At 47.9% G+C, this 12,776-nt stretch overlaps 5 protein-coding genes across 5 annotated transcripts; 2 read left to right on the top strand and 3 right to left on the bottom strand.

Moving 5' to 3' along the window:
* Positions 1-420: 420 nt before the first annotated feature.
* LAJ45_07022 (uncharacterized protein) lies at positions 421-2,290 on the top strand (the record flags this gene model as incomplete). The annotated part of the gene is made up of 7 exons (XM_046116581.1): positions 421-692; positions 760-865; positions 981-1,186; positions 1,247-1,356; positions 1,429-1,474; positions 1,525-2,187; positions 2,242-2,290. The coding sequence occupies 7 exons, from the start codon at positions 421-423 to the stop codon at positions 2,288-2,290; spliced, it is 1,452 nt and encodes a 483-aa protein (XP_045970350.1).
* Positions 2,291-3,627: 1,337 nt separating this feature from the next.
* Positions 3,628-4,016, bottom strand: LAJ45_07023 (uncharacterized protein; the record flags this gene model as incomplete). Its single annotated transcript, XM_046116582.1, has 3 exons — positions 3,628-3,656; positions 3,732-3,845; positions 3,905-4,016. 3 exons carry the CDS (start codon positions 4,014-4,016, stop codon positions 3,628-3,630), a joined length of 255 nt encoding a protein of 84 aa, XP_045970351.1.
* Positions 4,017-6,213: 2,197 nt separating this feature from the next.
* Positions 6,214-6,824, bottom strand: LAJ45_07024 (uncharacterized protein; the record flags this gene model as incomplete). Its single annotated transcript, XM_046116583.1, has 3 exons — positions 6,214-6,473; positions 6,529-6,664; positions 6,735-6,824. The coding sequence occupies 3 exons, from the start codon at positions 6,822-6,824 to the stop codon at positions 6,214-6,216; spliced, it is 486 nt and encodes a 161-aa protein (XP_045970352.1).
* A 1,603-nt stretch (positions 6,825-8,427) lies between these two features.
* Positions 8,428-8,815, bottom strand: LAJ45_07025 (uncharacterized protein; the record flags this gene model as incomplete). Its single annotated transcript, XM_046116584.1, has 2 exons — positions 8,428-8,560; positions 8,658-8,815. The coding sequence occupies 2 exons, from the start codon at positions 8,813-8,815 to the stop codon at positions 8,428-8,430; spliced, it is 291 nt and encodes a 96-aa protein (XP_045970353.1).
* Positions 8,816-9,364: 549 nt separating this feature from the next.
* On the top strand, positions 9,365-11,809 carry LAJ45_07026 (uncharacterized protein; the record flags this gene model as incomplete). Its single annotated transcript, XM_046116585.1, has 7 exons — positions 9,365-9,410; positions 9,476-9,624; positions 9,681-9,734; positions 9,795-9,808; positions 9,871-10,339; positions 10,787-11,454; positions 11,512-11,809. The coding sequence occupies 7 exons, from the start codon at positions 9,365-9,367 to the stop codon at positions 11,807-11,809; spliced, it is 1,698 nt and encodes a 565-aa protein (XP_045970354.1).
* Positions 11,810-12,776: the final 967 nt, after the last annotated feature.

Raw genomic sequence — 12,776 nt, forward strand, 5'->3', positions numbered from 1 at the left:
GGCGCGGACAGGAACCCGCATTCTTTAGATCTAGGAAGCGCTGCAGGAGTTGGTTAGACAAATGTTTTGCAAAACCCCTCTGATGCCCCCTGTTGACAGCGCTAGTTATATCACAAAGGGGATTCGGGATAACGACGGTCTCTGTGCTCTCTTTATGAATAGAACTGGGGGACCTTTATGACGTCGACGTCAGGCCCTGGAGATACCCGACCCCTACTCTACAAGCTTTCTCAAACCAGCACAAGCTTGTTACTACATGTACATCCCCTGCACTCCCTTCTAGCTAGGAATGATTAAACTACATGTAATCAAGCATAACGTCAATAAAATCTCACAGATACAACCCTCCCTATAAATACCTGAAGACCAACCACTTCCACACTTACGTCCCTTAAACACACATCTACAAACATACATCTTATGAGTTCGCTACCCACAACTGGAGGTTTCCTCCCATTGCAACAGCCCGATGCGCTACTACCACAGCGGAACCGCACTCTCCCAGCACTCATGATCCTCGGCAATGAACCGCATAGCTCAGTCAATCATGGACATGTCCGTCGCCCTAGCATCACAGCTCTGCAGAATCCTCATATGAGGTATATGCGCCTGATTGGGAATAACAATCCGAGGTATCAATGGGAGCGGTACAGAAAAACGCCTTTAGAATTGAAGCAGATGAAAAAGAAAATGTGAGTCACAAGTTATCTTGAATAATTATACTTTGAGGAAGCTTATATGTCGGGGTGTCTGTCTCAGTCGAGAGTATTATGAGAGGACCAATTCATTGATTGATCGCTATATCTACATCGATAGTCTACTGGATTCAACACTCCCGCGGGATTTGTTGCAAACCTATAATCCGGTTAGTGTTCCTATCTACAAGATAACACTCCAACCCGCAGATCTCTTGTTACAGATAGGAGCATGCCAGTTTGGTTTATCTCACTCAATTTTACATTCCCTCTAACACACCCCAGCCGGAAACAATCCCTGAAACATATCCGGTATCCTCTTCCGACACTAACCCGCACCAAGGGTACGATTCTATCCCTGATGCACCACCACCACCCATGAAGAAACGGCCAAGCTATCTCTACAAAATTGCAGATGAGGAATCCCCTTTACTCGGTGACGAAGTAGGCGGCGGGGGAAGTGGAAGCGCTGAGAACACGGCTAAAGTTGTGTAAGTTCCGAATGCTTAATCTTTAGAGATAAACATATATAGGCTAACAAGGTTCGGTAGGAAATTGGCAATTTATCTCAGCCTGTTGGCAAATACGTTGCTACTGATATCGAAGATTCTTGTAGCCATTATGACGAATTCGTTGTCCGTGCTTGCTAGTTTGGTAGATGGTGCGTATATATGGATAATATGTTCGCAAAATTAACAGAGGGGAGAAACCCTATTTGCTAACTAACCTGCAGCTGCACTGGACTTCCTCAGTACTGCCATTGTTTGGACTACCACCACGTAAATGCCCTCACCACCCATCACTCGCACCCCAAACTGACCTCTCACAGTCTTATCGAACGCCGCGACAAGTACCTCTACCCCGTGGGCCGTTCCCGCCTCGAACCCATCGGCGTTCTCGTCTTCTCCATCATCATGATCGTGTCATTCCTCCAAGTGGGCCTGACCTCCCTCAAGCACCTCATCACTCCGGCCACCCACGCTATCGTTCTCCTCACCCCCAGCGCCATCATAATCATGCTTAGCACCATCGTGATCAAAACTCTCTGCTTCCTCTGGTGCCGCTCCGTGCGCAATTCCTCTGTACAAGCCCTCGCAGCCGACGCCGTCACCGACGTTGTTTTCAATTTCTTCTCTATCCTGTTCCCTCTGCTTGGGACATGGCTGGAGCTGTGGTGGCTCGACGCCCTCGGTGGTGCACTGCTGTCGGCATATGTCATTACCTCCTGGGCGGGGATCGGTCTGGAGCATGTAGAAAATCTGACGGGTGCTGCAGCGTCCGGAGATGAGAGGAATGTACTGCTGTATATGGCCATGAGGTTTGCAAAGAGCATCAAGGCGATCACGAGTGTTAATGCATATAGGAACGGGGATTTGTTAAACGTGGAGGTGGACATAGTCCTTGATGAGAGGTTGGGATTGAAGGATAGTCATGATTTGGGAGAGAGTTTACAGTATGTAATTGAGAGCCTGGGTGTTGTTGATAGAGCTTTGTGAGTTCCCTTTGTTTGCTTGAAGTGATGCGTAGGGAGTGCTGACCATAGCAGTGTACATTTGGATTATGATTCAACGAATCCGCCAGGGCATCTTAGATGAGGATGCCGAAGTTCTAGCGAAGCTGTCTGAAGAGTAAACACTTTCCTTTCCGGAATATATTCAGCATCAATAATGGGTAGGTTCTTTGCTTGATCTTTTGGGGAAATTTCTTATATCATGGAGTTAGTAGACTAGATAGTTGAAGTATGATGATACATACTAATACCGAGATAAGAATATTTATGTAGATGTATGCAATACAGCCATCGTGACCAGGAAACGTTTCTATTGGTAGATTTTACTGCACAACCTCAAGTAAAGAAAGCATGAACATGGACGAGAGAAAGCCACCCCTACATCTATAATCTAAGACACAAGGTAAAGCAAGCAAATCACGCTTTCAAGTTTAGTTTGTTAGAGTGATTTAAACCTTTGATACAGTGTGGAAATGGTGACTACAAGTAGGCGGCACCGCCCTACCTTTCTATTACCCCCACCTTCATTTATCTTTCGGAACAGCAAATCAGTTCCAAAATCTAGATACATAGCTCCTGATTCATGGTGTAAGTCAACTTAAGCTATGGCAAGGACCAGCAAGTCCACAAATTCTCCTGACATCTAGCATATCGCAAGCAGAACTGGTACCTTACTACCGAAAATTATTTTTGTTTGAAACATAATTGGCAGTGATGTCATAGTGGCCGCGCAAAAACAGCTTAGGCCTTACACTTATTCGGCAAAAGGCTAAGATGCCCCCCCCCCCCCCCCCCCCCGGGGGGGGGGGCTGTGGATTGTAGAGTATTGAAGGAGATCGCGAGACTTGGCAGCTCTTTCTAATGATTTGTTACCCATGTTTTGTCCAGGCCTCAATGCATTTTCGAGCCTCGTCATCCCCTTCGTCTCATCATCCGTCGCCCTTGATTCCCACCCTCCTCCCACCAGTCTACATATATACCTTGCTTGCATTTACACAACATTATTATCTGGTGAGAACCTGACCATAGTCTGAATGCTTGGACGACAACAAATTGGGCCTCAGAGCTTCATAAGAGGTGGGCTTATTTGACCCTAGCCTGGCCCAGGGCATAACAAGGCAGGCCTAAAGATGTAGCAGTGGTCCGTGAAATATAGTAACAGTTCCACGATAATAATCATGCGGCTTCCCAGATTAATTAGACTGTGAGGTACGGAAGTGGCCCGGTCAGAGATGTTTGATCGGCTAGTTGATCGATTAAAAGGATATCTGGTCGATCTTCCACGCAAGACAATTCTCGTAAACATGGCCAAACGAGATACCGCTCTTCGGAGGATAAAAGAGCTCAATTACTAAAAAAAAAAAAAAAAGAGAGAGAGAAAGAGAAAAGCTTTCCAGCGCCCGTCCATACTATGCACTCCACCTATACCGCGTCTTGGGATATATATAGCACTAAACCACGCCTCAATTAGCATTCCTCTTATAATTACCATACAAAGCCACGCTGGGGGGGGGGAGGAGACAAACCGTTGTTCCCCCGAATAAACACATCCCCATACTTATTTCTAACCTCCCCATTGACGTACTCGACGGTCTTCTCGAGCGCGATGTTCATGTAACCGTCTACGGATGAAAGCTCGCCTATAACCTTTGTCAGCTTACCTGCTAACTCTCGCCATGTAACCTAGTGCAATGCCAACCTCGATACTCGACTCCCGAGTTCAGCTTCACGGTGATGGGTGCGCCGATAATCTCCTGGAGGAAGCCGGAGGGATCAGAAGTAGCTGCGTCGGAGGGGCCGTTCTCGGTCATTTTATCGAGTGGTTGTAGATAGAGTGAGGTATTGGGTTGAGGAGGGGGGTGGTTGAACGGAGGTGATGTTGCTGTGTGGGGTGAGGCTCAAGGTGGGATGGCTTAGTGTATGCTTGGCAGCAATCATCAGTGGTCACTCGAAAATATGCTCCACCCCAACTGCTCCCGGCCGAAGCAGGATTAATCAAGGGAGGCAATTCTATTACTATACGGCCGAATCTGGGTACTTGGAACGGAATACAAGGCTACATGCAGGTACGAGGCCAGCTATAATCTTTCACCTTTGTTCTTCATGATATCTGTCGACTTAAGCTTACGACCTATCTGACCACAAACACAGGGTACTAAGTTCGCCTTCTTTCTGGGGTAACATATACTCACTATGAAGCTTCTGAGCTTGGAAGATTCTCATATAGGCCTGACCCGAAAAAATTTGATCTTATCATGTGTAGTCACATGGCTTATAATAGCAATGAAAGTCCCGAAACCACCTCGATATTAGTAGTTGCTTGAACATTGTGGTTCATTAATGGAGTCATGGGAGAACAGGTTCAATGCAGATCATGGGCGAAATAAGAAGAGCAGCCTCTCGGTGGTAAAACCTGTGGATTAAATATGCGCGGGGTGTCAGGCCATAAGAGGCCTTGGCGTGATATCCTTCAAACCACAGCATCTGAAAATGATGGAATCCGAATGCATATAGGCTTATGCGTGGAACTAGCTACCCCTAGACAGCGAATCAATACATAATAACAACTTGTGCAAGGCAGGGGTGGACCGGCCTCGGCGTATCAGTACTTATCTCTTGCCTTTTACCAGAGATAACCATGCGTACGAGCACTAGCGGTCCCTACGTAATCTTTGGAAACCATCAGTGTAAGCGACGTTCGTTCGAACCCTACTCCTTCACTTATCTTTTAATGGTGTAAGCAGACTGCACGAGTGATAACCCATGACTCACCCGCATTCCTCCTCGACCGTAGATGCACTCCAACCCTGTATTTTATTACTGCAGCCTCCTGATTCAGTATTATGGAAACCTGCTACTTTACCTCGATTTTTCCCTGCAATTGGCCTTATTGTTGATATCAATCCACGGTATCCTGGATAAGTGAGTAGAAAGACTTGGCGGTTCATATACGCGGTCAAATAGGAAATTGACGGCTCAAGGCACGCTGTTGCGTTCTACTAATTCATCCTGGACTGCTGCGCGTATGTATGTAGTACTGTGGAATGTTTACATCATGAGCCGTACGAATCAGCGTGTAGACACTCCGCAATTTACGTGTCTTTAAAGCCGAGGGCTATCAAAATGACCTAAACCCGTGTTTGAGCCCTTGATCCTCCCCAATACAATCACCATTCTGTGCAGGCCGTACGCAAGGGCATAAGGCTCTAGCTGTAGTTACGACGCACTCAAAGGTGGGATCTCAACGTCTGCGTTTCCACCTTTTCACTCTTGATAACCCCAGCCTCTCTATTGATTTATCCGGCTTCAACATCCAGATCATTATCATGAACAGTTCTCGAGCTTTGTTGCATGACGTATCACTCGCTTCCCCCCCTCCCACTTATCTACAATCGCTATCGGTACCTGCATGCAGTAAACCCCATCACATCTACAAACGCACAAAGCCCAAACACGTAGGGAAACTGCATGATGCTGCCCCATTTGTAGGATAACCGGCACCAATCAATCATACACGCCCCACCCCTCGGGCTGAACTCGACAGCCATAATGTAAATTAAATGAATCACGGGAACAGTAGAGTACAGTCAATTTTGTCTTACCACGGCATCAGCGAAAAGTCTCGGTTCTTTGAGTCTACAGGCGTACTTTTCGTACTCTTGGTAGAAGGCTCTGCTTTTGGATGATGATTCTGCTACTGGGAACACAGAGCAAGTATGCGAATACATCGAATGAATACCAGTTACACCAAGGGAAATTAACTCCTCATAAGATCCAAGTTTAAATCACTACTATCATGACCATGAAAATCACCACATATAGCACAGGAATATCTTTTAATTCATCACTAGACTTGCTACCGCGTCAATTCGCCCATTCCACCACGGAACAAGTTGAATTCATGTACCAACAATGCGGACCATACGCGACACAAAACACAGTAAAACAAAGGACTCGATTAATAATTACTTAGGGATCATTGATCCCCCCCATGTTCTGACAACTAACCTATAAGACAAACATGGCGACACCCGCCGCCGCCGCCATCAATCCTGACCCGGCCACGAGGTGCCCTGCGGCATTCGAGCTCTGGGATGCAGCGCTACCAGTCGACGTTGGAGTGGAAGTGGAAGCGGAAGTGTCACGAGTGGTGGTCGCCGAAGCACTCCCGCTACTCCCCGATGGGGTCGCAGTAGCACTTGCCAAGATGTCTGATGAGATGGTGACGCTGTAAGCACCGCAGAGACCTTGTGCCAAAGCAACGAGCTCTATTACGCGTGTTAGATGTGAATTAGAAGGTGAGAGGCGGGTGGGGAGACATACTGGCTTGGTCGGATTCGTTGGGGCAGGCGGGTGTAACGCAGGCGGCTAGAGAGCTGAGCCAGCTATTGCTCTCACACCAACAGGCGTAGTCGGTAGCTCCGCAGCCAGCGGGGGATGAGCTCATTACGCAGGAGAGCTGTTGGGAAGGGGATATAATGTTAGTATACCTCGCTACTCTCTCTCACACCAGTGGTTGGGCTACTTACAGCACAGGTGGGGACATCGCTGATATTTATATTCTGAGCAGCAGCAAAGCCGGCAGCGACGAAGATGGAGGCAAAGATTGAAGCCTTCATGTTGTAATTGGATTATGTATTGTGTGGGGCGATTAGATGAAAGGGTGAGAGTGTATGTAGTTGCGAGCGTGAGGGTGGGAAAAGAAGGGGCGGCGACGTCTGCTTTTGAAGTCGGTCCCAAGCACACTCGCCTGCAGCCATAAGCAGAGGATTTTAAGCTATGATCCATGCAATCCACCCACCCGCCTACATATGTAGTCACCCACCAGTGCTTGCATACATGTACCTACATAGAGTACTTCCACGCACAGGGGTGGAGAGAAACATGATAACATTCGAATTCGAAAGATGGCAGTGCACAAAGGAGTGAATGCTACAATAGGTACATGTATCTATCCTAGTTATCTCTTGGAGGCACTACGCTCTACTTTTGAAGGCTCCATAAATATTTTGCACTAGCTGTACCTGCAGACGGCATAGCAAATACGTGCCGCCCAAAATCACCCATCTGGCAAAGTTGTCAAGCGGCGCAGTAGAGGCACTCATTTTTTCATTAAACACAACACAACAAACGCTGAATTTCTCAAAGATAGGGGCGGAGGTGAGCTGGCAGCAAGAGAGCGAGCTGGCAATGGCCGGCGGTCCCTCGGTCGGTCTTTACTTCTCGTTACGGTTGAAGTGTTGATCTGTTTGCTGATCTGAAGGTTCTAAGGTCACGCTAGAGTTCGGATGCGTGGAGCAAGCGGGGATCTGCCCTGCGCTAGTGGGAAGTTCCCCTTCCTTGCAATTGGGACAAGAGGTGTTCCAAGTTCAATACCTAACCGATTGATTGACAGGAGAGACCTGGGGAGAGTCTATCTAGTATCTAGAGTACAGTTTAAGGTGTAGAGTATCTAGGGTACATAGGTAGGGCAGTGTCTAAAGTGCTTCTAAACGGGACTTTATTTTTGTGTGGTGGAGGTGGGTGCTCTAAAGATAGATTCCTAGTTGCAGCACAGCCCGACAGCCATGAGGAGATGTTTTTTCTTGGATAAGACGGTCAAGGTGCACGATTTTAGAGAATAATTCTTCAAAGCAGTAGAGTACGTATGCATTTTCTTGGTGTTTGCGGTGGTCGGACCATGCCATGACATCTTTTTGGTGGTGCCCATGGTTTTGGTTTTGGTTTCGGTTTTGTCTCAGGATGGAGGGAAGATGGGATGAATGGCCTATCGATTCGAGGGTACAATTGCGACGGTGGGAACGGATTGGCTCTTCTACCATGCCGTGTTGTGCTACTGCGACTTACAGCGAGAGGTAGAATTATTGCAGAAACAGGGGGTTCCTACGGCTGGGCGACTCCTCCCATATTTCTACAAATACAATCTTACCGCAAGCTGTACCTACTCGGGGCAGGTAAAAAGTACTGGACAATGCAGGTTTTTGGTTCACCAATGGGCGCGCGTGCTAGGCGTGAACTACTGCAAAAAAAGCCCAGAGACAAAACTTGCATTGTCCAGTACTTTTTGCCTGCCCCGAGTACATGATATTCTAATATCATAGAGGGTACAGCCCAGGAATAATAGCCCAACACACTACATGTACCGGGTGTTGAGGGTAAGTGATCAGAATCTGATAAGTGAATGTTACGGTGAATAGGTGTATTTGTCTTATCAGATTCTGATCACTTTTCGCTACACCCTAGTACATAGCTGTAGATTCCTTCATCCATTCCAATGCCAGCAATCACAACATAGGTGCCTATGAGCGGTCGCTCCGCTCCTGGTATTAGTAAGGCTACCCCGGTCGCTCCGCTCCTAGTAGATGAGATGGATTAGATAACCCATGCTGACTCATCCTACTCTCCGCTTCGCTCCGTTTTATACCAAACCAAAAACCATAAGGTTTACCTACTCCGCACGGATATGCACCTGCTGGATATCGTGCTGCTGCACTTGCTGGATGGTGCCTTGAATTTGTTGGAGCAGCTGAATAATGATGTTGCCTTGCCCAGCCAGCGGCAGATCGGGCTGTGGCCCGAGATTAAGCTGTTGTTCAAGAGCTTGTGCCATTCTCTCGTGTGTTGTGGACGCTATCGCTTGGTTGAGGTTACTGTTGACTATCGTGTAGAAGGTTAGGAGGAAAGGCCTCCTAGAGGGTAGGGATGGAATTTCGAGAGGATGGAATTTCGAGAGGGTGGAATTATGATGAGCTCGACCCCATCCCCAAGCTTCTTGGCAGTCACGTGATTCTGCAAGTATTTGGTTGCAGAAAGTCTTGGCACAGCAACCACAAAATACTAGACTGGGTACGAGGCCAGGTACGAGGTCAGAATTATGATAGGTTTCTCTGTACAAACTGTGATCTCCTCTCGCAGAAGAGACAAAATATGTAGGCGCTCCAGAGTCACACGAAACACGGAACTTTCCATCCAGACACCTCACCTCTGCCTCCCCCCCGCATGAGGTACACACCCCCAACCACGACATTATTCCGGATTCCGGATAACTACAAACTACTTACCACATACACACAACACCCTGTCTCCCTATCTCCCTCGCGCTTGCTCGCGACAGTACCCACAAACACCCATCAGTACAGTAGCAGCAAAATAAGTCAGAATGGGACTTGGGATTCTTGAGCCTTCTGCGGGCGGGCATGTCCCTGGTAAGCTTCCTTTTTGTTCCTTGTTTGCGAAAAGTGCTTTTTTATGTAGCTGACGATGTGCGCAGGAACATCCTTCATGGGGGCGATGGGGCCCAAGAATAATGTTGGTGGATATGAGGGTGAGCAGATGGACCCGAAGCTGAAGTACGATACGAGCGGGCCGGTGCCGATAGTGCTGGTGCCGCAGCCGAGTGATGACCCGAATGATCCTTTAGTAGGTTGTTCTGGATGGTGGTGTGGTTGAGGTGGGAGTTTGCTGATGATGGGTAGAATTGGTCGTTGGTGAAGAGGGATTGCATCACGGCTATTTTGTGCTGTGTTTCTGTAAGTATAGCTCCTAAACAGCTATATATGGAAAGATGGCTAATATAATTTCCTACCCAGGTCCTGGCATCATGGTACGTAATATCGCTTCAATCTGCAACACCAGTAAAACAGCCAACAACTAACTCGCCATCAGCCTCTCCTCAATCCTCGCTTCAAATACTATCTATATCGCTATCCACATAAATGAAAATGTCAACCGTGTCGCTGCCCTAACTGGCTACCACCTCTGCGGCGTCGGGGCCTCTGGCCTTATCATTGTCGCCACTGCCCGCGTCTGGGGCAAGCGACATCTCTACGTCCTCGGTACCGTACTGCTCTGCATAACCTCCATCTGGGCCGGCGCCGCACAGTCCTATAAGTCGCTCCTCTGGGCGCGCATTATCCAGGGCGTAGCGGTGTGCCCGTTTGAGGCCCTGGTGAACGCGAGTGTTGGAGATTTGTACTGTGTCCACCAAAGGGGGAAGAGGATGGCTATGACAAATTTTGCGCTGTTTGGGGGCGCTTTTATGACACCGGTGGTGGTTGGGAAGATTACGACTGTGATGGGATGGAGATGGCCGTTTTATTTTGTGGGGATCTTTGCGGGCGTTTGTGTGCCATTCGTGAGTAAGCCCCGGGGATCAGAGTTGGGTGCGTACGGGTTGGAGAGAAGGGCCAAGGAATCAAGGGATAGTGCTGGGGCGTTCAGTGGGACCTTGTGAGATCAGTGCAAGTGATCGAACATCAGAATTGGTTGAATACGGGCCCCGCCATGATCAACAACATCAAAACTGCATAGATGCGATAAGGAATCCCTTCCTTCATTGTCTTTTGGTCTATGGGTTGGGGTTCTACGGTCGAGTTTAGATGTTCGCCCGATTTCACTGATTTCATGACGTCTACTGCACGCCTGACTACTTTTATGAGAAAGTTCTGTGCACAAAGCCAGTTTATCTGCCTTGACCACGATTCGGGAAATTTTCTGGTTCTTCTCTCCAGGACGAGCACAACCCTCAATCTAAGCTTAGTCAGTATATAAAAAAGACCCCCTATTAACCCAGGTCTCGTAGGTGTTTTTCTTCTGCCCCGAGACGGCCTACCGCCGTGCGACCCAGTATAACACTGATCTCTCCTCGAACTCACAAACACACATACTCCCCTTCAATGGCCGTGTCACTCCAGCAGCTATGGATTTCCCCGACCCCATCCCTGTACTCAGTAAAGAAGCCGGGGCCACACCCATCGAAAATCTCGATACTGACATCCCACCTCCGCGCGCAACCTTCCTACAATCCCTTGCGCTCTTCAACGGTCGCAAGACCTCCGACTCGCTCTGGAAGCTCATCCTCCGCCCCATAGTACTCATCGTCCATCCTGCCGTCTTCTGGGGAATGCTCACGCAGGGCGCACTCATTGGCTGGTCGGTGATGATCGGTGTCGTCATTGCATACATTTTCATGATGGCGCCCGTCCGTTTCCATGAAGAGCAGATTGGGTACATGTATACCGGCGCGTTCCTGGGCGCAATGTTGGGCTTCCTGCTCGCCGGGATGCTGGCGGATTGGTCTACGAGAGTCATGACGAGATGGAATAAAGGTGTCTTTGAGCCCGAGTTCCGCATTCTCCTTGTCCTGCCGCAGGCGATTACAGGAATCACGGGTGTCTTCCTGTTCGGCTGGGTGGCGAGTAAGCCAGAGACGTATGGATGGGCGCTGCCCGACTTCTTTTTTGGCATGGAGTAAGATGCCCCTCTTCCAATTTCTCCATACTCGCCCATACTAACAAGCGCAACCAGGGTAATGGGAATGATCATTGGCGCTGTCGCTGCATCGCTATATATTGTCGACGCGCACCGCAGTATTGCAGTCGAGGTGTTTACCACGTTCTTGCTATTCAAGAATTTCTTCTCGTACGCGCTCACGACGGGAGAGTTTGACTGGCTGATGGAGCTGGGGACCTGGCGCTTGTTTTGGACGATGGGCATAGCGCAGATCGCGGTTTGTGCGCTGAGTATACCAATGTATGTGTGGGGGAAGAAGAACCGTAGACTCATGCAGAGATGGGATATCTTGAGGCTGTGTAGGTTGGATTAGTGGTTAATGGATGAGGCGTTTTTACGATGTATGTGTCTATGTTGTGGCGATAGTAATGCAGATAGAGCGGGCGTATATATTATTATAGTAATTTAATATAACTCATTTTTACTTGGTGCGGTGGGGTTTATGGTGGTTGTTGTGGCATAGCTAAAGGAATATTATATAGGAGACAATGTATAGATAAATATCAGAATAACTTACCTCTATTCCTATATATTCATTCCGTTATTGTCTCTCGCTTTCGTGCTTAATCTATAATATCCCCCTGCAGCCGAAAAAAAAAAAAAAAAAAAAAAAAAAACTTTGTGGGTATTTAAATCCCCTCTTCCTAGCTATCAGGCAAACGTCCTACTGATACCAGGCGCATTTCTACCTATGCCCAAACACCTGCCAAGAACTAACAAATACGGGAAATACTAGTCCTTACTGAATACAAAAAACTACAGGAATAAAACCTCATACAAGAAACCCCCATAAAAACCTTAATCTAGTTCACAAATCAAACTCAGATTTACTCCCAGGCTCGGAAGTAAAAAACCAACCAACCCGTAGCGTAGCGTGAATATGGCGAGTGATATTCTGTGATTCATAACATTTACTCAACTAAGCCTCATGAGGCCTCTGACACGAAGTGAACTGCTTAAGTTTTGTTCCGGAGCCCCTCATATATATACATATGCGGAATTAACTGCTGCATAAAATGTCTGTTTAAAGCAGGGGACGAAAAGATGGGACCGAATGCACTGATGCGGTGGAAGGTGGTTAGTGAGTAACCAATTCCTCTAGTATACAACTAGCTACATGCACTCCTCACAGCCGCACCACATAGAACTGCGGAAGCCCTTCTTCGACTGTCTCTATCACTTCGCTGGTAGGGATTTTCGATTAGCACCTCGCTCAGCGCCTATTTCGTAGATATTCTAAGGGTGGTGCGCTGGTGCGTTGACAAACTGTAGAGGTGATG

This window comes from Morchella importuna (assembly GCF_003444635.1).
Source record: "Morchella importuna strain M04M26 chromosome Unknown Morimp01GS021, whole genome shotgun sequence".
NCBI classification, from domain to species: domain Eukaryota; kingdom Fungi; phylum Ascomycota; class Pezizomycetes; order Pezizales; family Morchellaceae; genus Morchella; species Morchella importuna.